The sequence below is a fragment of the Arvicola amphibius genome, chromosome 3 (genome assembly GCF_903992535.2).
Source record: "Arvicola amphibius chromosome 3, mArvAmp1.2, whole genome shotgun sequence".
In the NCBI taxonomy this organism is placed as follows: domain Eukaryota; kingdom Metazoa; phylum Chordata; class Mammalia; order Rodentia; family Cricetidae; genus Arvicola; species Arvicola amphibius.
In genome coordinates this window covers 110589608-110610229 of record NC_052049.1, presented here as the reverse complement: position 1 = coordinate 110610229, position 20622 = coordinate 110589608, and the positions used below count along the sequence as shown (strand labels likewise).

Sequence of the window (20622 nt, the reverse complement as noted above, 5' to 3'; positions counted from 1 at the left end):
TATATGTATGTAATGTATGCATGTGTATGTTAGTGTGTATGCTTGTGTGTGTCTCTGTGTGTGCATACACCTGTGTGTGTGGGTATGTGAACACATGGAGGCCAGATTCACCTCATTTTTTAATACAGGGACTCTCATTGAGCCTGGAACTTTCCAATTTGTCTTGACTGACTGGCCAGCTAGCCTCCGAGATCCTCCTACTTCAGCCTTCCTAGGGCTATGATTAAGGGTGCACACCACTGTGCCTGGCTTTTTCTATCTTAACATGGATGCTGGGGGATCTGGACTCAGAGCTTCATGCACAGCCAAAGCTTTAGCAATAGAGCCACTTCTCCAGCCCTGTATATAAATGATCTTTTTAACTACATTAGATAAAAATAAAACAAAAGGCAATTTAAAAACACAATAGAGGAATGGAATGAAAAATAACACTTATGGGGTGCCAGGACCATGGACACCAGAAGTGTCTGTTGTTATTCCCATTTGACACAGAAGGAAACACGCTTAGGGGGCTCAGAAACATCACTGAGGTTGCACGGTTAGTTTATCCTCCTGGTTAGAGTGGGGTCTGTAGTGTCAAACTGGTACCTACAAGATCTGTGTGTTCTGAAAGGGAGTGGAATATTCCCATTTCCAATCAAGGACACTGACTGAGCCTCACAGTGAGCTAGTGGATTAAGGAGACCAGGGTTTGACTCTCCCTCTTCTGACTTATTCACTCAGCCATTTGTTCAGTCATTCAATAAGCATATAGATTTCTGCTCCTTTAGTAATGTGATTTCATATGGGCTTTCCAGTACCAAAGACTGAAAACAGGGCGTCATTCATGCCAGGAGAGAACTCCACCACTGAGCTACAATCCGAGCCCTCAGCAAGCATTCATTAAAGGCCTGGCACATGCTAGTTCCTTCTCATCTGCTATCTGTTCTCCTGATTGCATGTTTGTTTGTTTGTTAAGATAGGGTCTCACTATGTAGCCGAAGCTATCCCTGAACTCACCAGGTAGCCCCGAATAACTGCAAACTTATAGCAATCCTCCTGCCTTGACCTTGCAAGTGCAGATATGAGCCACAATGCTCCCTTAGCCGATTTTGAAGGCAGGCCAAAGCAAAAGAGCCTTGTGTCTTTGCCCTGCTTGGAAAGAGCACACTTCCCCGTTTCCCCTCCGCTTGTGCTGACAGAACTCTGCACCGTGCTAGAGCCCTAACTCTTTTCTCCATTCTCCCTCATCTCTTCCAAGCCTTAGATTCTTTCTTTCCTCGTTCTGACATCCTCCTTTACTCAAGACTCTCAGCCTGTATCGTGTGCCCCATTTCTGGTCTAGCCTGTTGCTCCACCATACCCCCACCCTTTCTCCTGGTGGATAAATCCCCAGCAGAGCACTGTCCTCTGCCGTTCTCTGCTCAGGCTGTCCCTTCCCTGAGTCTTCCCATCGTCTCCTCTTGGTCTCCTCAGATCGGCCAGTGGCACGTAGCAGAGGGCCTCAGCATGGACAGCCGCCTCTACGCCTCCAACATCTCCGACAGTCTTTTCAACACCACCTTGGTCGTCACCACCATCCTGGTAAGCGGGGTTTCTCAGGCCTCCAGCTGCAGCTCCTGCGGGTGCCTCCTCTCCAAGCTCTTGCCCCTAGGCTTCCCAGGGAACAGAAGATGGGAATGCTAATCACAGCACAGAGGCCAATCTATGACAGTGTAATTGCCTCCAGTTGCTGTTTCCCATGGAAATGCTGTCTGCTGAGCTGCTGAGCAGCTGGGGCAGAGGGAGAGCGGCCGCAGTGTGTGGATGCCTCGCCGGGTGATGGGGCAGCTGTTTAGAAACCCTAGAAATGGGGCCTTCTGACACAGGTGGGACTAGCTGGATCCAGTCTCCAGAGAGGACCCCCCACTTTCCCAACTTTGCTTGGTATAAAACCACCCCACCCCAGTCACACCCTCCAGTGGCCACCCTAATGTCTGGGTTGCTATGGCCCTTTCCTTCACTTCCAGATTGTGATAAGAGAGTTCTTGATGAGCCTCTCAGCCAAGAGACCATCTGCCTCTCTACTTGATTCATTTCTATTTAGTAATTACCAGTCTGCCTCCCACCCCTGCCCCCTGATGTGTGTCTGGCACTGTGCTCACTCACAAAACCTCCAAAGCTGAGTACGGCTTGGTCTGTACTTTCAAAGAAGTTATCCTTGAGCAGACAGGCCAAGTCAAGTGCCCACAGCCAAGGTGTTGGCATCACCACTAGCCCTGAAGACTTGTTTCAAAAGTCTGACAATTAAACCAACTAAAGGTTAAGCAATTATTATTTTCTTCCTTCCCACTCTGATTTTAACTAAGCAAAGGGGTATTTCCCCACCCCATACAGCATCTCACCAGAGAGAGGTAACTAGAACAGCCACTCTGATATGTCTTCAACCCAGAGTAGAGGTGATGTCTAGGCTAGCTGCATACAGTCTAGCCTCTACTAGATAGATGTACAGAGAGGTGACGTCTAGGCTAGCTGCATACAGTCTAGCATCTACTAGATAGATGTGCAGGTCTGCAAACATACCTACTTCTCTTGGGCCTTTTTGAGAAAACAGAAGAGCCTATAGACCTCCATTGTGACCTTCAGGATCTCCCAAGGGCCAGGAAGCCTGGGCTGGGATTGTTGATTTATTACAAACACAGTGGGCAAAAAGTCAAGAGAGCGTGGGAAGTTAGAGCCCTGAGGTACAGAGGAAAGAGACAGGGGTGGGGGCTGGGGCTGGGGCTGGGGCTGGGGGAGAGCAGCAAAACCTGAAAAAGGAACATTTGCCATGGACTCTGAAAAACAGAAAACAGTTACAGAGAACGGGAAGAGAGAATGAAGGGCAGTATTGTTAATGCTTAGAAAATGCTGGAAAACATGGGCTTTCCTGAAAATGGGCATTGGTTGGGAAACGGAGAACGTAATCCAGAATCATGTATCCACAGTGTTTAAGATCTTGTACCCTAGGTTAATTCTTCTCTCATTTGGAGATAGGACACTAAACGTTTGCATTTGTTCATCCAAGGGATATTTATTGACACTTCTATATGCTTGGTGCCGTTCAAGGTACTCAGGAAACATCAATGAACCAAACACAAAGAACTTTGTTGGGAGCTTCTGTTTCAGTATGGAATATAAGACAGTAATAAAATGTCAGTGAAGACTGAGTCTCCCTTATCAATGCTACAGACCCAAAATATTTCAGTTTAAGGTGTTTTTCAGGTTTGGGAATATTTTCACATTGCTAGTTGAACAACCCCAACGAGAAAGTCTAGACTCTGAAATACCTGGTAGGGTTCTGTCAGCAATCAAAACGTTTCAGATTCTGAAGTAGCTCAGGTGTGCCATTTGGGTTAGAGCTGCTTAACCTCTAGTCAAAGCGCATGCACGCTTTGTGTGCATGTGTGTGTGCGTGTGCTTGCGTGTGTGTGTGCGTGTGCGTGTGTGTGTGTTAGAAGGTTGGTTGGGAGCAATGAGACAGGGTCAGTTCCCAGCTAGTCAGGCATGGTTTCCTTAAAGAGGTGGAGTTGGAGAGAAGGCGAGACCCAGGGGAGGGTCTACCTACCGTTGCCTGGAAACAGCTGGAGTGAAGGGCAGGAACTGCAGATCCAGGCTCCCAGGTTTTCAGATCTCCTGCTGCCAGCTCCTACTCTGCTCACCTGAGCCACGTAGAATACCAGGAAGACTAGAGGGCGGTGGTGTCCCCCATCCAGCTGAGAACTGGGGACAGCCTGACTAAGCTGTGTTGGTGGAGGGATATAGCGCAGGGTGGACTGTGGGGCTCTCCACCCAGCTGGCTTTTCTACCCTTTAGTCTCTCCCCTTCTATCCGTCTTATAGCCCTTGCCTTGGTCCAGAGTTCAGCCCCCTCCTGTGCCTCTTTGTCACCTGTGGAGTGCTCCCAGGCCCCCTTTTCACTTGCTTTGTTTGTCTCCTTACTATACTCAAAATTCTCTTCTCATTTCCTTCCTGCCATCCCTTAGTTCCTTTGTTTGGGCTCTAAACCCTCCACACACGGAAATAACCAAGTACCCTTCCATGTAGTCTTGGGGCCCAGGCTTCACTGCCCATACCTCCATAATGGATGTTCTTCCCTCTGGGTGCCTTTCCCAGATCAAAGGTCTCTGGGGTTTCCTCTTGGTTGAATTCTGCCTTTTCTGTCCCCGGCTCTTTCCATACCCCTCTGACCAGATACATTTTCTTGTAGTTATTTGACTCCTCACATCCCCTTTGTGAATAGGAATGCCTTAAGTATTGTGGTGCCTGACACAAAGAGGAACTTAATAGTCAGAGTCTGAATGTGGGACTACCTTTGAGAAATTCTTGAGAGGCTAAGAAAAGTTGGGGCAGGAGACAGGGAACCTGCTAGGCTGTGTTTCTTGTCTCCCCATATCTGGAATCTACTTTGCTAGAGGCTTCTGTGATACTGAAGCCAGAAGGTCATGTTGTCAGATGGGGAAGATGCTCTGGTTTGTGTGTGTGATTATGTATGTGCATGCTTATGTATTTGTATATGTGTGTGCCTGTGTGTGCCTATGTGTGCCTGTGTATTTGTGTGTATGCTTGTGTATGTGTGTGCCTGTGTACGTGTGTCCATATCAACACAGGAGTTCTTGAGAAGCCAGATGCTGGTAGGATACTCCTGTGTGAGGCTAGTTCAAAGGAAACCAAAGTCAGCATTAGTTTGTTTCCTGTGCAGATGTGGGTGAGGTGACCCATCCAAACCAGAAACTCTTTCAAGCCCTCTGTGACCATTCATAAGTTCTCCTTGCAAATGGTGGTCCTGAGCCACTTACCTGTTAAGTTTGGGATGTATCCACCTTGTCTCACTTCTGTCAGGGACACTTGGGATGGGACACAGCTCCCATCTTCAGAAAACATTTTCTGTGCTGGGTCCTGAGTTAAAGACATAGCTGTATTGTCACCCAGGTTCTCCCAGCTCCCCTGCTGAGGGCAAGCCAGCATTCAGCCTCCCTCCTTTTCCAAAGTGCCCATGAGCCCCAGGCCTGCTGATACTTTGATTGTCCAACACTGCTCTTCCCTCTGAGATCAGCCTTTTGTGAATATTTACTTTGAGCATGACAGTGGATCTCAAAGGAACTTGAGAGTAGAGTATAAGAAAAAGAGAATTTCAGTTGGGCAGTGGTGGCGCACGCCTTTAATCCCAGCACTCGGGAGGCAGAGGCAGGCAGATCTCTGTGAGTTCAAGGCCAGTCTGGTCTACAAGAGCTAGTTCCAGGACAGGCTCTGAAGCTACAGAGAAACCCGGTCTCAAAAAAACCAAAACCAACCAAACAAACAAACAAAAACCTTTGGTGCTAGAGTGGAAACCCCAGTCACAGGCTGTCCAGGAGGCCAAGAGGCCCTTCTCACTCTTTCAGTCAGCAGATATGGGGCTGACAATGAGGAGAAGGGACGGCCTCAGGCCCCACTCACACCACCCTGGGGCTGCACGGCCTCCCAGTCTCGTCATCATTGTCATCATTGTCATCATTGAGTGTGAGGAGGAAGCACTGGGTGGCGTCCACAGCTGCCTTGGCCAGAGCACAGGGATAATTCTAAGAAGTTCACTGGTATCAAAAGCAATGTGACTCCAAGGTCAAGATGAGTTAGATTTGACGAGAGATGGAATGGGAATGAGTGGGGCATGGATAGGTCCCTGAGCCCAGGACATTCTGTGTAGTGGGCAGGGAGACTAACTTGTCTCATTGCCACAACAGTGGGCTTGATCACAACGCAAGCCACAGGCCACCTTCATCCCAGAGTTCAGGCTCCGACACACAACCTGCTGCTTCTTCATGGTGCTCAAAACTGCTCCCCCATCCAAGGTCACTGGTCTGCCTGGTCCTGCATCCTTTTATGTAGAAGCTCCCTCTGGCTTGACAGGGCAGCTCAGGCTCAAAGCACATCCTTCTGCTGTGATGCTCAGTTCTTTCTGTGGTGGGGTGGCGGGGGGGAGTACAAAATGTGGGCATCCTGAGCACCCCCTATCACGCCTGACCCCAGTGTGGTTCTACAAAGACCTACATGCAGCACACATGTTGAGCCTTTATTCCTGCCTGCCCTTGCCTTTGGCACAACTCAGGCTGGCACCGGCTGGCACCAGTTTTCCTCTTCTCTGTATCTGAGTCTGCACCCTGCCCCTTACCTCTTTCCAGCCTTGTCTCCACCCACTGCTTCCTGGAAACTGGATCCTTAGGTAACCCCTCCTCTCCCCCTCCCCTTACCCCACCCCCTAAGCTCTGCCTTCTCCACCCTCCCTTTGCCTCTCTGTCTGCCTCCTCCAACTGCAGGAATTCCTTCTCACCTATCTGTTATCTCATGCACAGTGTCCCCATCTCAAAAGGAGGCCATCATCACACTGCCTAATACCACTGTCATCCAATTACAGATGACACACTCTTGGGGACCCTGCCACCCTGTTCTTTGTGAAGGAGAACTGCAGCTTGGAGGGGCTGTGTGACTTTGAAGTAGAGAGGCCCTTTGTGAGGCTATCCCAGTGCCTTCAACCACCCTGCTTCTCCAGTTGGTCCATACACTCCTCTGAGCATGTATGCCCAAATTCTTGCGGTTCCACAAACCTTCCATGCCTGCTTGGAAAAGTCTTGTGACCATGACCCAGTAACGTCTCTGGGGGAGGGGGAATGGGCCATATTCTCCTTCAGGCTCCTCTCCCTGGTCTTTCAGACCCCTGCATTCCTCATTTTCAGCCTTTGGTTGCCGGTGCTAGTAAGCTACATGGCTGCTCTTTCCAATCATTCCAAGATTAAGTTCCCTTGAAGGTGGGGTCCTCCATTACTCTCAGTCTGCATCAGTTCCTCCCCGTGGTACCTGTATTCTCCATGCCTCCAAGCCACTGCCTGGCCTTGCCCTCACCAGCATGTTTAATCTCCAATGGTTTTTTCCCCACCCCGTGGACAGACTGTCACCATCTCAAACCTAGTATGTCATGGTTCTTCTTTCCTGCCCCTGTGGCATGACCAATGTGACATCATCACGAATCGTCTATCCAGATGTCAAGGATCTTAGGACCCCTGCTCTTTGCATCTGACACACATCCAGGTATCACAGCAACCTTCTTGTGACTTTGCATTCTTCCATCTCTCTCCAGTCTAGCCTGAACCACATGTGCTCAGGAGCCTGTCACCTATCAAGAGAGAACCTGTCCCTGCCCCGAGTGCTCCTTGTCAGCACTTAGTTTCTTTACTGAGCTTTAGGTCTCCTGCATTACATCTCATCTGACATGCAATACCCTCATCCCAGCGTCCAGACCCACATTTAGCCTCTCTCATCTCTCTATTTCTCTTCTTAACCCTTTCAGCGCAGCCCATGTGCCTACTACACTGGAGACGCCCAGTGGGCCACAGCCCTTCTCACATGAACTGTGTCTGAACATGCCTTTTCCTGGCCCATAATGGCCCAATCCCCACTTTTTTGTCTACCAGTGTTTGTACATCTCTCTGCCAAGAGCCAAGTGGGGACCTCCCTCCTCTGTGGCACTTTTTTAGACATCTCACCTGAGTGGCCTGCCTGCTTCCCAGTGCTCTCTGCCTTGGGGTACAGTTGTTCGTTTGTGTGCATGATCTTTGCAAACTTTTAAGCAGGGTCTCACTATGTAGACCAGGTGGACCTCAGCCTCATGGAGACCTGCCTGCCCCTGCCTCCTGAGTGCTAGAGGCATGGGCAGGACACCTGGTTTTACTTTTAAAGCAATATATACTTTAGTATGACTTTATTTTGCTAAGTTTTAGATACTTGGGAGTGCTTTATTATAATTATTACTGTATATTGGTTGTATATACTAATGTGTTATATTCTTATATCCATCCATGCATACATCATGCTTGGTCAAGCCCCTCCCCTACCATTCCATGTGCTCCTTTTTCCTCGCTGCCCTGGTTGATATTCATTTTATTTATCATTTTCCAGTTTTGACAAAGCAACAAAAACAAAACATGTGATCCATTTCTCTCTGAATTTAAGTTATTTCTTAAAATAATAACCTCAAGTTCCAGCTTTTTTTCATTTTATAAATGACGTGAATTCATTCTGCTTTATTGCTAAGTAATACTCCTGTGTGTGCATCATTTTTTAAAACCCATTCTCTATATCTATATTCTTACTTAGCCTGCTATCTTAGAAGTATTTTTATATCCCTTAGCAATAGGTCTGTGGAGAAAAGGCAAAATGAGAGGGGAGGCCAGATGATGCCTTCCAGTGTGTAAAGGGATTTCACCTTGACCTTCTATTCAGTCAGCCTCATGTGCACTCCTGATAAGAGAATGCTCTTGAAGGAACACTTTGGGGAGTAGGGAGAGGAGACGGCTAATCTCCACCTCTAAGACAGCCTGGTACCCATCCCTCCTCCTTTCCCATCTAGTCCCTGACCTTCTGTGCCCAGCCCTCCCCATCCCACAAGGCTGCAATGCCAGGGCTAAGATGAGAATGACAGCTGCCCAGTTTTGCTGCAGGAAAACCCGTACTTAATGCTGAAGGGGAACCACCAGGAGATGGAAGGCAATGACCGCTACGAGGGCTTCTGTGTGGACATGCTCAAGGAGTTGGCTGAGATCCTACGGTTCAACTACAAGATCCGCCTTGTCGGGGATGGTGTATATGGCGTGCCTGAGGCCAACGGCACCTGGACAGGCATGGTTGGGGAGCTGATTGCTCGGGTAAGCAGTCCGGTGGTCTGTATGTGTGTGGGGGTGGGAGGGTAATGGAGGCATGGTATGGGTCCCCTGCCTCACTTATTTGGTCCATCATTCTTAGATCTGTCTATCAATTCCCGGAAGCTTTAGTAGGCTGGCATGGAGCCAGGCACTGGTGTATGCTTTAATGACCACAACTGCTGTGATTGCTGCTCCAGGGTTCTCCCCACTCCGCACTGGAGCAAGTTAGATTTCGACTTTGGGTTCCATTTTTAGATAATTCCTGTGCTTTGTTTGCTGTGATGGCTTGGTTGCCCATTGACACTCCCTTGTCAGAGCTTGGACAGGCCTTGGGAGAGCAGAGGACACCTACACCGGCTGACTTTGAAGAGGGGGAGATGGACAGGGAAATGAGGTAATAGCAGGAGCTAGGGCAGAAGTGTCAGAGGTGGGGGTCACAGTGATGGCTAATTTGTTATTTCTTGTGTTATTTTCCCCATCACTAATGTGTTTACAGACCAAGAGCCAAGGTGCACCTGCATGTGTTGTTGGTTTTCAGGGAAAATGGGTGACTCGATTAGAATTCAGGTGAGCGTCGTAGAATGCCAGTCTTCTGTCGGGTTATAGCAGGGGCATGGGAAGTTCTTCTGGGGAGGAAAAGTCTAATTTCCCTTGTATACACTATCAACAACTGTGAAAACTAATGAAATCGATGCTAACTCACTGTCCGCATTTCTACAGTTGAATTTTAGTGGCCAGGACAGGCGAAGAGGCCTGAATGCAGAGAGCACAGATCTTGGTCCTTATGTGGACTTGACTCCTCATTTCCTCTCTGTGCTTTCCTCCTGCAGCCTCAGCATGCACTAATGGTCCAGGGGCTCTCCATGGAGCCTCTCTGGTCTCCTGGGAGTAGTTCTCTCCACTCCTTGCTATTCCCACTAAACAGAAGAGCAGTCTGAAGCTGTGAGAGCATAATAGCTTTGTTAAGACTTACGCTGTATTAGTTAGTGCTGGGATTCACGCCCAGATCCCTTTCTCCATCGAATGGTAATTGTGTGCTACCCAGAGGTGTTTCCATCTGTAATGATGGCCCGTAAGGTTATATTGCCTGGTGATGTCATAGCTGTCTTACTTTGCACACAGCAGACATGTGTTATGATGGTGGTCTCATAAGATTATATTGACCAGTGATATCATAGGTATCTTTGTGTACTCTGTGATGTTTACGCCATGACAAAAATCACCTAACAACTCATTTCTCAGAACAACGATCTCCAAGACAATTCCTGTATGACTATAATAAGATTTTAATCCTTTCCTTGTGCCAAACTTAGGATATAAGATAACATTTTTTTAATTCCTGTCTTTGAGACTATAAATACTGCTTAGACTGTTGAAGCAGTAGTTCCTGTCAGTGACTACAGAGAGTTCTGTGTAAGTGAGAGCTACAGAAGAGGTGTTTAAAGCTAATGAGGGAGACTGCCGAGGGCCAGACAAGGAAGTGTAGAAAGTGTCTTCAGTGCCCCAGCATCGTAAACCCCAAGAAAGGAATTGCGAGACACCTAGAATTGCCCTGGGGTTCAGAGCAAACTGTTCAAAAGTAAGGTCTTGCTCACAGATTAAGGCTGGGGATGGAAGGCCAACAGAAGCTTCAGCAGGGTTTGAATGTGGTAGTTTAAATGAGAATGCCCACTGGGTTGGAGTTTGAGGTTTCAAATACCCATACCATTCCCAATTAAATCTCTCTGTCCCACGTTTGTGGATCGGATGTGAGTTCTCAGCTACTGTCTTGGTACCATGCCTGCCTGCCAGCTACCATGTTCCCCACCATCGTGGTCATGGACTCTATCCCTCTGCAACCATGAGCCCCTTTTAAACACTTCCTTCTAAAAGTTGCATAGGTCATGGTGTCAATAGAAAAGTAACTAAGACACCAGGATCTTCAAGGTACTAACCCACCCTGTGTGGATGCAGAAAGGCAAGCGATGTTTTTCCCTATAGTCCCAGAACACTCTTTTGGGGACTTCTCCATGAAGACTCGACTTTGGAGTTAGCCCACAACAGTCTGAAATGTCAAGCCTTCTCTTTGCCTCTCAATGTCCTTGGTCACCTTGGGCCCAGCTCTTTAGCCTCCACAGGCTGACTCGTGTCTGGCAGGAAGACTTCAGGGATGGAGGAGCCACCTTCCAGCCATCTCTTTATTAGTCCCCTAATGAGCTGTGACATGGGCTGGCAGAGAGGGAGAAGATCCTGGGACTCAAGGACATGCATCTACATACTGAGTAACTTGGGCAATCAGGCAGGGATCTTAAAATTCATCCCAGCTTCTCTTCCAACAAAAACAGTGCTGGGTCGATCTCATCAAAACTTGGGGACATCGTATTATGTAACTAGTCCATTAACTCAATGAGCATTAGTGCAATTCTCTAGACACTGGAGATAACGGAAAACAACATAAGCATGGGCACTGCCCATATAACTAGGGAGTGAGGCAGAAAGTCATGACGAACCGTATTTGTTTATAATTGTGAACTACACTAAGCGGAAGCGAGTCAGAGTACATGAATTACAAGAGCATCTAAAGAGAGTAGGTCTGGTCTAGGGAGGTGAGGACCCTGATAAATGCTAGCTTCCCTGGAGAGATGTCTGGACTACCCTCTGGAGAATAAGTAGGTTCTCCTGGGTAAGAAGAAAAGAGGCTTTCATGTGAAAAGGTGTCCGGATGTCATTGGTACTGACCCTGGGCAGAAACAGGTGATGTCAGACCTCACCTGCCCCAGCGTCTACTAAGATGCTCCCCAAGGATACAGGAGAGCTAGGCCCAGGTACATCCTCAAAGAACTTTGTCCTAAGCAGTACCAAAGCAGAGGCTGGTGCAACAGTGGCCCCCACGACGCATTTGGGGCTTCTGAATGTCCGCACTGGAGGAGACCTTAGAGGTAATCAGATCAAATCTGTCCCTGTCACAGATGAGGAAGTACAGGCTCAGGGAAGTCAAGTTAAGTGGTATAGGTAGTAAGCGCACAGGCTGGGACGTCTAATTTCAGTGCTCATGATCTAGGAGAGCGCAGATTTTGGTGTCGTCTGGGTGTAAACAAAGATTTCAGCATCCACTTGCTAGCTATGCGCACTGTAGTGAGTTATTCTGCCCTTTCCCCTTCTGTTGCACTGCACCAGTGTTTATCTGGAAGGAACTTTTTGTGAAATGCTGTACACACACACACACACACACACACACACACACACACAAAACCACACATACCACTTATATTGGACATACAGGAAGTATCTGCATTGCCTTGTGCCAGCCACTCTGGAGAGCAGAGGCTAAAGGCAAAGCCAGAGCTTGCATGCTGATTTCAAAGAGAGTAATTCCAAGAAAACACGAGGGAGGGGTAAGGATTGACTGGCAGGAAAGGAACAAGCACATGACAGGGCGGGTTAGAGTGACAGCCACCTATGGCTCTGTACCACAGTAGGTGCTTCAGATGAAACTATTGCTCAGCAAACAGTACACAGTTGGGAGAGGGACAAGGGCATCTGTCAGCTCCAGCTCTCACTGCCTGGAACTCATATTACAGGACATCACTTCTTCCACTCTTTGGTCTGGCACCAGTACCCTGGGTACCATTAAAGGAATTGGATCCCCAGGCACCAATGGCCGAGCTGGAGAGTAGAACCATCTAGGGGGCTGATATGGTGAGTGATGTGGGCCTGTACCATGAGTCCTCACTGTCTTTAAGCCTGTCTGAAGCGGATGAGCCCTGAAGGTTTAGAAACAAAGCAGTCCTTCCTGCATGTCCACATATCTCAGCAGCCTTAGGAAACCTCAGAAGGAGAACCGCAGGCACATGGTGTGAAGAGTGGGGGTCAGCAAGAGCAGACACCAGGTAGTCGAGCACACCATGATGACGTGGGCCCAACCACCAAGTCAGTGGTAGACCCTGCTGAGCTCCCTCCAGGGGGAGGGGAGTGGTCTTTTGTGAGCGGCTGTAAAGCAGCTGCTATGGAGTCACCTTTCAGGAGGGATGTCAGGAATGGTGACAGGGATTCATCAGGACCAAAAATCTCAAGAATAAGCAGAAGGTGGTTTGCTTCAGGAAGGTGTTCTGGGGCCATTTTGGCACATCAGGCTGAAAAGATGGAGCGTTGAGTGTCTGTGGACAGGGCCGCCTTCCACATAGCCCTGGGCAAAAAGCTGGGCTCAATGTAGCTGAAACTTCAACAATGCCAGAAAGAGCATGGCATCCAAGGACCCTCACAAAGGGCTCACTACAGAATCTCAAAGCTTATATAGTGAAGAACAGAGCAGCTACCTGCACAGTTGAATGAGATGGAGAGGCAGGATTAGCTTTGGTGATGGCATTAGAGCCTTGCCCTGTTATTACTTCCTTGCATAAGGCATTGCCAGGGCACATGGTGCATTCGTTGTAGGAGGGCATTTAAACGCAATTCCTGTATATGTGTGAAAATCACCCCAGCATGGTTTTCATGTAGATACCACTGGCGTTGGGAGTATGTCGTGAATGAAAGCACAGGAAGTCACAGAAGTAGGGCCTGAGGCTCAGCACCCAGTCAGGATGGAGTCTGAGGACAGCCGATGAGAGTGGCTGTTTGGAGAACTTTGAGTTTGCATTTGTTTTGCCCTAGTCAGCCATTCTCTGGCCCTGCTTGGGGAAAGGTAGGCACAGTCATCAGAGGGAGCACCCCCATCTAGCTTGATGGTTCAGAACAAAGTACCCCCTTGGCATGCGGCCCCATGTTGGTCGAATGGCACATTTAGGTTCAAAGAGAAAAGAGCTTTGCAAGGCTTAGATTCAAGGCTCATAAGCCTGGGACATCAAATAGCTCTTACCAATGACATTTTGACGAATTAAGTGTAAATGAAGCTGAAAGGCCTCGTTCCGTCTCTCCTCCTGAGAGGGGACTTTGCCAGAGACCCAGAGAGGTGCCTGTCCGTGGCCTCAATCCACTGGGAAGATTGGCCAGAGATGTTTTGCTGAACTGAAAGAAAATTCAAATAGTCCCCTGAGATCACTTTCCACCTTGAAGCCAGAGACGATTTTAACTGCAAATAGGTCATAGAATTGTACTCAGCATTCTTTAACAGAAAGAAATCGATCCAGGGCCCCCAGACGCGTGTGCCACTCACTCTCTACCCCCCCTGTGGCAGCCATGATGTGGTAGGGGGGGACATTGTGCTTAGCTCTCCCCATGAAGGTTTGCTCTCACCATTGACTTGAATCGGGTAGAGGTGGCCTTGAATTATAACTCCACACTTCACTCATTCATCAAAATGCCTACTTTCTGTCAAGAGCTGCTTAAATATGAGGAATTACCTGTAAAGGGTTTGGAATCCATTCAAAGAGGCAGACAAGAAAAGTAAGAATTACTGTGTAGTGTGACATATGATATATTGATAATAGCTGTAAGACGGTGTCGTAAAGATAATGAAGGCCAGCACATGACATGTTTCCCATGGAGTTGGGGATGAAACTCGTGCTTGTTAGGCACACACTCTACCACTGAATGATACCCACCCTCAGTCCGCTAACTTAAACTTTATCCTTTTGGGTATATGGTGGTGGTGGTATGTGTGTGTATGTACGCATGCCAACAACTAGGTGAGTATGGATACGGGAGGTAATTTCAAGTGTCAGCCTTTACCTAACACCCTGTCTGAGACAGATTCTCTGTTATTCACTGCGGCAGGCCCATAGCTTGTTTGTCTGTGAGCTTTTGGGTGCTCTCCTCTCCCCACCTCTCATCTCCCTGTAGGGGTGCGCTGGGGTTATAGATACACACACTGCTGCTATGCCCGACTTTTCCCTTGCCTGTGTCAACCAAATCCCCGTAATAACCGAATGTTCCTTTGAGGAAACTATGTCACTAAACAGCTGAGGAACTGAAGCAAACTCACATGGGAAGCGATGGGTCTGGGAGAGCATGGACAAGGCATGGTGGTGTGTCAGGGGAGAGTACACCAAGGCAGTGACAACTGAGCAGAGGAGAAGAGAGCCTGGGCTCATCTGATTTCACTTGCTGTGGTTTGGGAGACGCATCGTAAACCATGGGTCTGAAAATACAAAGTACAAAATGCCAGAAATAAGTTATTCACAAATCTTAGCTTGCATGTCATTACGGATAGCATAATAAAATCTCATCTCGTGTGTCCTTGTTGACTAGGAGATGAGTTATCTTTGGGCTTGTGTATCCACACTGTATATGCTACCCCCTCCCAATCACTAACAGTCATCTAGATTATGAACTGTCTATAATTCTGGCATTCCTATTGCCTTTAACTCCTTATTTTACTTAACAATGTTCCCAAAGCACAGCAGTAGTGAGACTGGTAATTCAAATGTGTCCAAGATTCGCCTTTTCATAAAATACTCCCTATAGGTGAGTGGGAAAAACTCTCAACTTAATAATGAAAAAAATATTGCATTCTGTGCTGGCCAAGATCTATGGCAAGAGTGAACCCCTTGTCTTTGTGACTACGAAGGAGGAAAGAAAATGAAGGGTAGTTTTGTTCTTGTACCTCAAGCTGCAAAAGTTACAGCCGCAGTCTGTGATGGAGGCTTAGTGGGGATGAGAAAACACTGTGGGGCTCGGGATTCTGCGCTCCTTCATGCACCTGATGCATGTCTAGGAATGCGCTGCTCTCAGCTAAGCGGCAGATAGTGGAGGAATCAAGAAGGATCATCTGGGTAGAAAGGACGTCCTAGGTATAGTGGATGCTGAGGTTCATTTAGTGCCACGTTCTTGGCTCTGGCCAACCATTATCAGGCTAAGAAGAGACATAAGGGATAGGTTATATTCAGAAGCCAGTTGTGATAGGATTTCTTACGTTTGGGTATGTAAGCTACATTCAGACAGCTGGTGGAAGCTACTGACTGAAGAGTGAGCATTGTCTCAGTTAGGGTTTCTATTGCTGCGACAGGACGCCATGACCAGAAGGCTAGCTGGGAGGGAAAGAATTTATCTGGCTTACCCTTCAGCTCTGATCAACCATTAACAGGCTAAGAAGAGACATAAAGGAATAGGTTGTATTCAGAAGCCAGTTGTGATAGGATTCCTTTTATCACTGAAGGAAGTCAGGGCAGAAACTCAAACAGGCAGGATCCTGGGGGCAGGAGCTGATACAGAGGCCATGGAGGGGAGATTCTTACTGGCTTGCTTCCCATGGCTTGCTCAGCCTGCTTTCTTATAGAACCCAGGACCAGCAGCCCAGAGATGGCACCACTTGCCTTGAACTCGGCCTTCCCTCATTGCTCACTAAATGAGAAAATGCCTTACAGCTGGATCTCAAGGAGGCATTTCCTCTCATGACTCTATCTTGTGTCAAGTTGACACGCAAAGTCACCTAGGACAGACAGTGAGTTTATTGTACTTAGAGGGGAATGACAACTTGACTTTGGTCCAGAGGTTACACGGCAGGGGAGAGGATTAATACCATGTACACATCCTTCCATTAGACAGATACCCAGCACTTCAGGAAGCTGACACGGACCTGAACGAAGCAATGCCGAAGATGCCCTAGAATCATGGAGTAGAGAGATTTCAACCTTTTGGTCTAAAACCTAGTAAACAGGGGGATGCTTCCATTTCATGTCATGAGTTAAGGTTGTCCTGCCTCTCTAAGGGAAGAGGAATGAGTTGCATGGCCCAGAAAGCACTTTCTGGCTTTCTGGAATGCTTTCTTATTGTGTGTGCCAAATGTGTCCCTACTTGCAAACCACGAGGACCTGGGAAGGGAGGCAGTCCATTTTCCTTTTGCTTGATTTATTATCCACAGACAGTTGGACTAGGGAATCAAAGGGCCAGGGGCATGAACTATATCTAGGGCCACACATACCTTCCACTTCCCTCCCCTACTCAGGCTTCCCTGAATGGCACTGTCTCATTTGAATTCTCCAGAGGCTGTTTTAGGGTATTCAAGTCCTTTCAGGTGTACTTGATTAAAAGCCAATTAAAACCGTTATGCCTGCTTCACCTCTCCATTTCTTCTGAATGATGGTGTAGTTGCCGGCATGCACACAGTTTTCTCAACTTTCCCACCATCAGAATAAGGGCTTAATTCTGCAGAAGACCACAGCAGGGCCTCCAGAGCCCCTGGTTTTGGTGGACATTCATTCATGAGCTTTCAGAACTTTCTCCCACTCTGCTTCCTTTGGCACAGTCACAGAATAGAGTGGGGTCACCTCTACCCAGACATTTGGTCACCTCTCTTCCTAGCCCAAATCTGAACAACAAAGGAGGAAGGGAGAGGGACTGGCATCTCTTGACAGGGTCAAATAAGAGTTCTAGGTTCCCTGTTGCAATTATCCATATGTGGCTAGAAGGCAGGGATTATTACCCTGTTCCGCAAATGGGGACATGGAAACTTGGGGAGTTCCATAATAAACCCACATCAGGGCACACATCATGTGGTCACATCCATACCCTCTTCATTCTCCATTCTCATGTTCTTCCCATTGCACCATGGGAATATGAGAATTGGTGACCGTGACACAGAATGCCTTGAGCAGTGATTTCCTGTCCTCTGCATCTGCTTGCTAGGATGGAGAGGAAGGAATGGGTTGGTCCAGGACCATCAGCAAGGCAGCTCTCAGGGATCTGAGAGCGACATTTGATTGCCACTTATGCCTGTAACCCTGTATCTAGAAAGTGGGGTACTGTGGTTTGAATGTAAAATCCCGCCCCCAACACACAGGCTGGGGTGTTTTAACTCTTGATCCCCATCTGGTAGTGCTGTCCTGGGAGGTTGTAGGACCTGGAGATGTGGAGTCTAAGAGGAGGAAGTATATCGTTAGTGGTGGCCTTTGAAGATTATCCAGACTTTGCCGGTGGTGTTTTTCTCTGATTCCTGGATGTGAGAAGCAACAGCCTTGTGTTCCTGCCACTAAGCCTTCCAAACCATGATGGACTCTACTCTCTGAAACCTTGAGCCGAAATAAACCTCCTTCCCTTAAGTGGCCTCTGTCAGGGATTTTGTCACAGTAATGAGAAAGCAAGCAGCCTGCGTGGTTCTGTCATGAGCCACCACCCTCGAAGACAGACAGAGGAAATAGAGCCCCAAATGACTAATGGCTGGAAATAGATACCTTTTCTCTGGGCATTTTCTAGCTGGAAGGGCAGACCGATCCCTGCTTTAATGGGGTAAGCGATGTAGAGAAGGACCGAAGTTACCATCGCAGAATAGAAGAATAGGAGCAGGAAGCTGTCTGACGAGAGACGGCAGTCTGGCAGGTCCTGGAGGGAAAGCATGCTTCCCCTGTGCATGTTGGATCTCCTTACATGAACATGAAAGCACAGCCAAAGCACCACTAGGTTGGCAAGACAAGGTGCCAGGTGTCACGGGACAAGTCCTTCCTCAGCATTCTAGGGAGAACTTTCATTGGCAGGTTTATAGCTACCAGGCTGTCAGGCCAAGGGTCTGACGAGAAAGCATTCTGGGGATCAGTAAACAGACTAACTGGATGCCTAGTTTGCATCTGTCACTGTAGTAGGGCCTTGGAGAAAAGGTGAGGGTCCTGCCTCTGGAAACTCACAGGGAGGAGAACTTTCTATCCATCACGTAGACAAAATCCATACGGGTGTGAGTACTTACCAGAAAAGCCCAAACTGGACAAGGCCGAGTAGATATTGTCATGCCGCCTGAGAATACACACAGCTTGAACCTTCATCTCCCAGAAAATGGGCAGGACCTGACCCTTTCTCAAACTGTGGAGATTGAGGCCTTGAGAAGGCAGGCAGGTTTGAGGGAAGGCCTTGGGGTCTTTAGAACCCTGTGGGCACTCATTTCCCAATGAAGGTGTTGATAGGAGAAATCGGAAGAGGCTTGCATTTTGCTTAGATTGGGAGCTACCTCAGCTGTTTGAGACTGGGAACTTCTCCAAACCCCAGGGGGCCTGGAGGCATCCTGGGAAATGTATCAGAGAGTCACTTCACTGGGATTATGTCTGCCTTCCCCACCGAGTGCCAGCTCTTAAGAGGATAGAAGGGTCTGTAGAAGAAATGAGAATGTGTTAATTAAGGCCCCCAAAGCCTTGTAAGGGGTAACTCGCTGCTAAACAGAGGAGATGGGCAGTGGGGGATTGATCTTGGGGCAGGAGCAAGAAAGGGAGCTGAGAAAGTAGTATCATGGTCTCCTCTAAGGATACCCTTGTCCCAGTCCTCTACCCACATGGCAGAGGTGAGTGTTTCACCTGAATACAGAATCCCCTGTGTACTAGGTCGAGCCGATGTCCTATATGTTTCTGAGCCAGCTCTGTTCAGCAAACAGGGACTTAGACTCTGCCTTGGTCCCCAAAGCACTTTCTCATTCACTTACCAGTTTTACAGATTCTGCTTCTGGTTGCTCCCTCAGCCTGTCTCGGGGGTTACTAACCACAGTCCTTGTATTCTTCCTTCCCAAGAGTCAAATGTGATCCCTGAAGCTATGTCCTTAGAGGGTCTGCTTAGGAACTTCCACCCTTGGTCAATCAATACTACCTGTCCCTAGATACATTGACTCAGTCCTGGTTGTGGCTTAAGGCTGAATTTCTCATAGTTCACATTCTACAAACATAGAACCTCGAAGGACTGCGATGCCAGTTATATATTGTCCAAGGAGTGGATATGGTCCCCAACCCAGCCAATGCTCTAGGTTCCTCCGTCATGTCCTCTGGTGTGGAGTTGTATCTATCTGTAGTAGATTTTCTTTTTTTGAAAGTGCCTGATGCCCCAAAATCTGCTGGGAAAGTCCACTTTTTAATATTCATATTATTACCCCATTCCATGGGGAATTGGGCCCAGTATATAATCCGAAGCCCTAGCATGACATATGTGCAAAGTGGGATCGTGTACCAAATTTACGGGAGCAGAGAAGAAAGCAAGTCATTAAGCTGGAGGGAGCCAGGCAAGGTTTTAGAGCAGAGCTAATGAAAACCAGAGCTATTGTTTATTGAACACCTAGTACCTGCAGGTATTTTTAATGAATCATTTCCTCTCTACACAATGATCTTGCAATATAAATATTATTACTCATATTTTATAACAGAGAAGCTGAGGTTAATTTCAGTTTACCAGAGAGTCTACCTCCAAGTCACACAGCTAAGAGAGTGATTGATCTTGACTTCAAAGCCGAGTCTCACAGACACCGAAGTCATCCTCACACACTAGAAAGCTGTCTGCTTGGGCCTCGATGGACAAGTAGGATTCGACAAGCAAAAGAGGGAATGAGCTGCAGGCAAGGAAACTGGGCAGGGTCCGAAATACGGACATAGTAAGGATCATGGTCATAAAGAGTACAGCGTGTCCCCGTCATGGGTTGAAGGGACATCAGTAGCTTGGGGTGATGCTGAAGAGGAAGCCAGGGAAGGTCCCTAAAAGATCACTAAAAGGAACCAGAACGATGTCCTGAAGGTAGTGGAGCGTCACAGGAGTTTGTTTGTTAATCTAGGAGTGACAGGACTTGGTGCAGAAATCAACCCCAGAGCAGAGGTTCTCAAACTGTGGCCCTTGCACTAGAAGCGCCAACTCCCCCTTGTCCTTGCTGGACATCCAAATTCTCATGCCCTGTCTGGACTTTCCGATGAGAGATGTGGAGCAAGAACATCAGCCTGTGAGTTAACAGCCCCACTCGGTGAGTGTGCTGCATGCCCTAGCTGGAGAACTGCTGGTCCTCAGTCCAGCTGAGCCCAACCTATCCATCCAATTGACGGTCCTGGGCATGAGATGTTCTCAAGCTCAGCTGGACCGTGGCAGCAATGTTTTCCAAAGTTAAAATGAACTGTTTTTTGTATTTTTGCTTTGTTTTATATTGTTGTTTCGTTTTTCAAGACAGGGTTTCTCTGTGTGACCACCCTGGCTGTCCTGGCACTAGCTCTCTAGACCAGGCTGGCATTGAACTCACCTGATCCACCTGCCTCTGCCTCCCAAATGCAGGAACTGAAGTAAAGGCAGCAACTCTACCCCCCAGTTCAGTG

General features: G+C 48.0%; 1 protein-coding gene across 1 annotated transcript in view; it reads left to right on the top strand.

Moving 5' to 3' along the window:
• Grik4 (glutamate ionotropic receptor kainate type subunit 4) overlaps positions 1 to 20622 on the top strand; it is a 288631-nt gene that overhangs the window by 210516 nt on the left and 57493 nt on the right. The window contains exons 10-11 of the mRNA XM_038322435.1: positions 1456 to 1563; positions 8471 to 8674. Coding sequence (XP_038178363.1) covers positions 1456 to 1563; positions 8471 to 8674 — 312 coding nt within the window. The remainder of the gene's footprint in view (positions 1 to 1455; positions 1564 to 8470; positions 8675 to 20622) is intronic.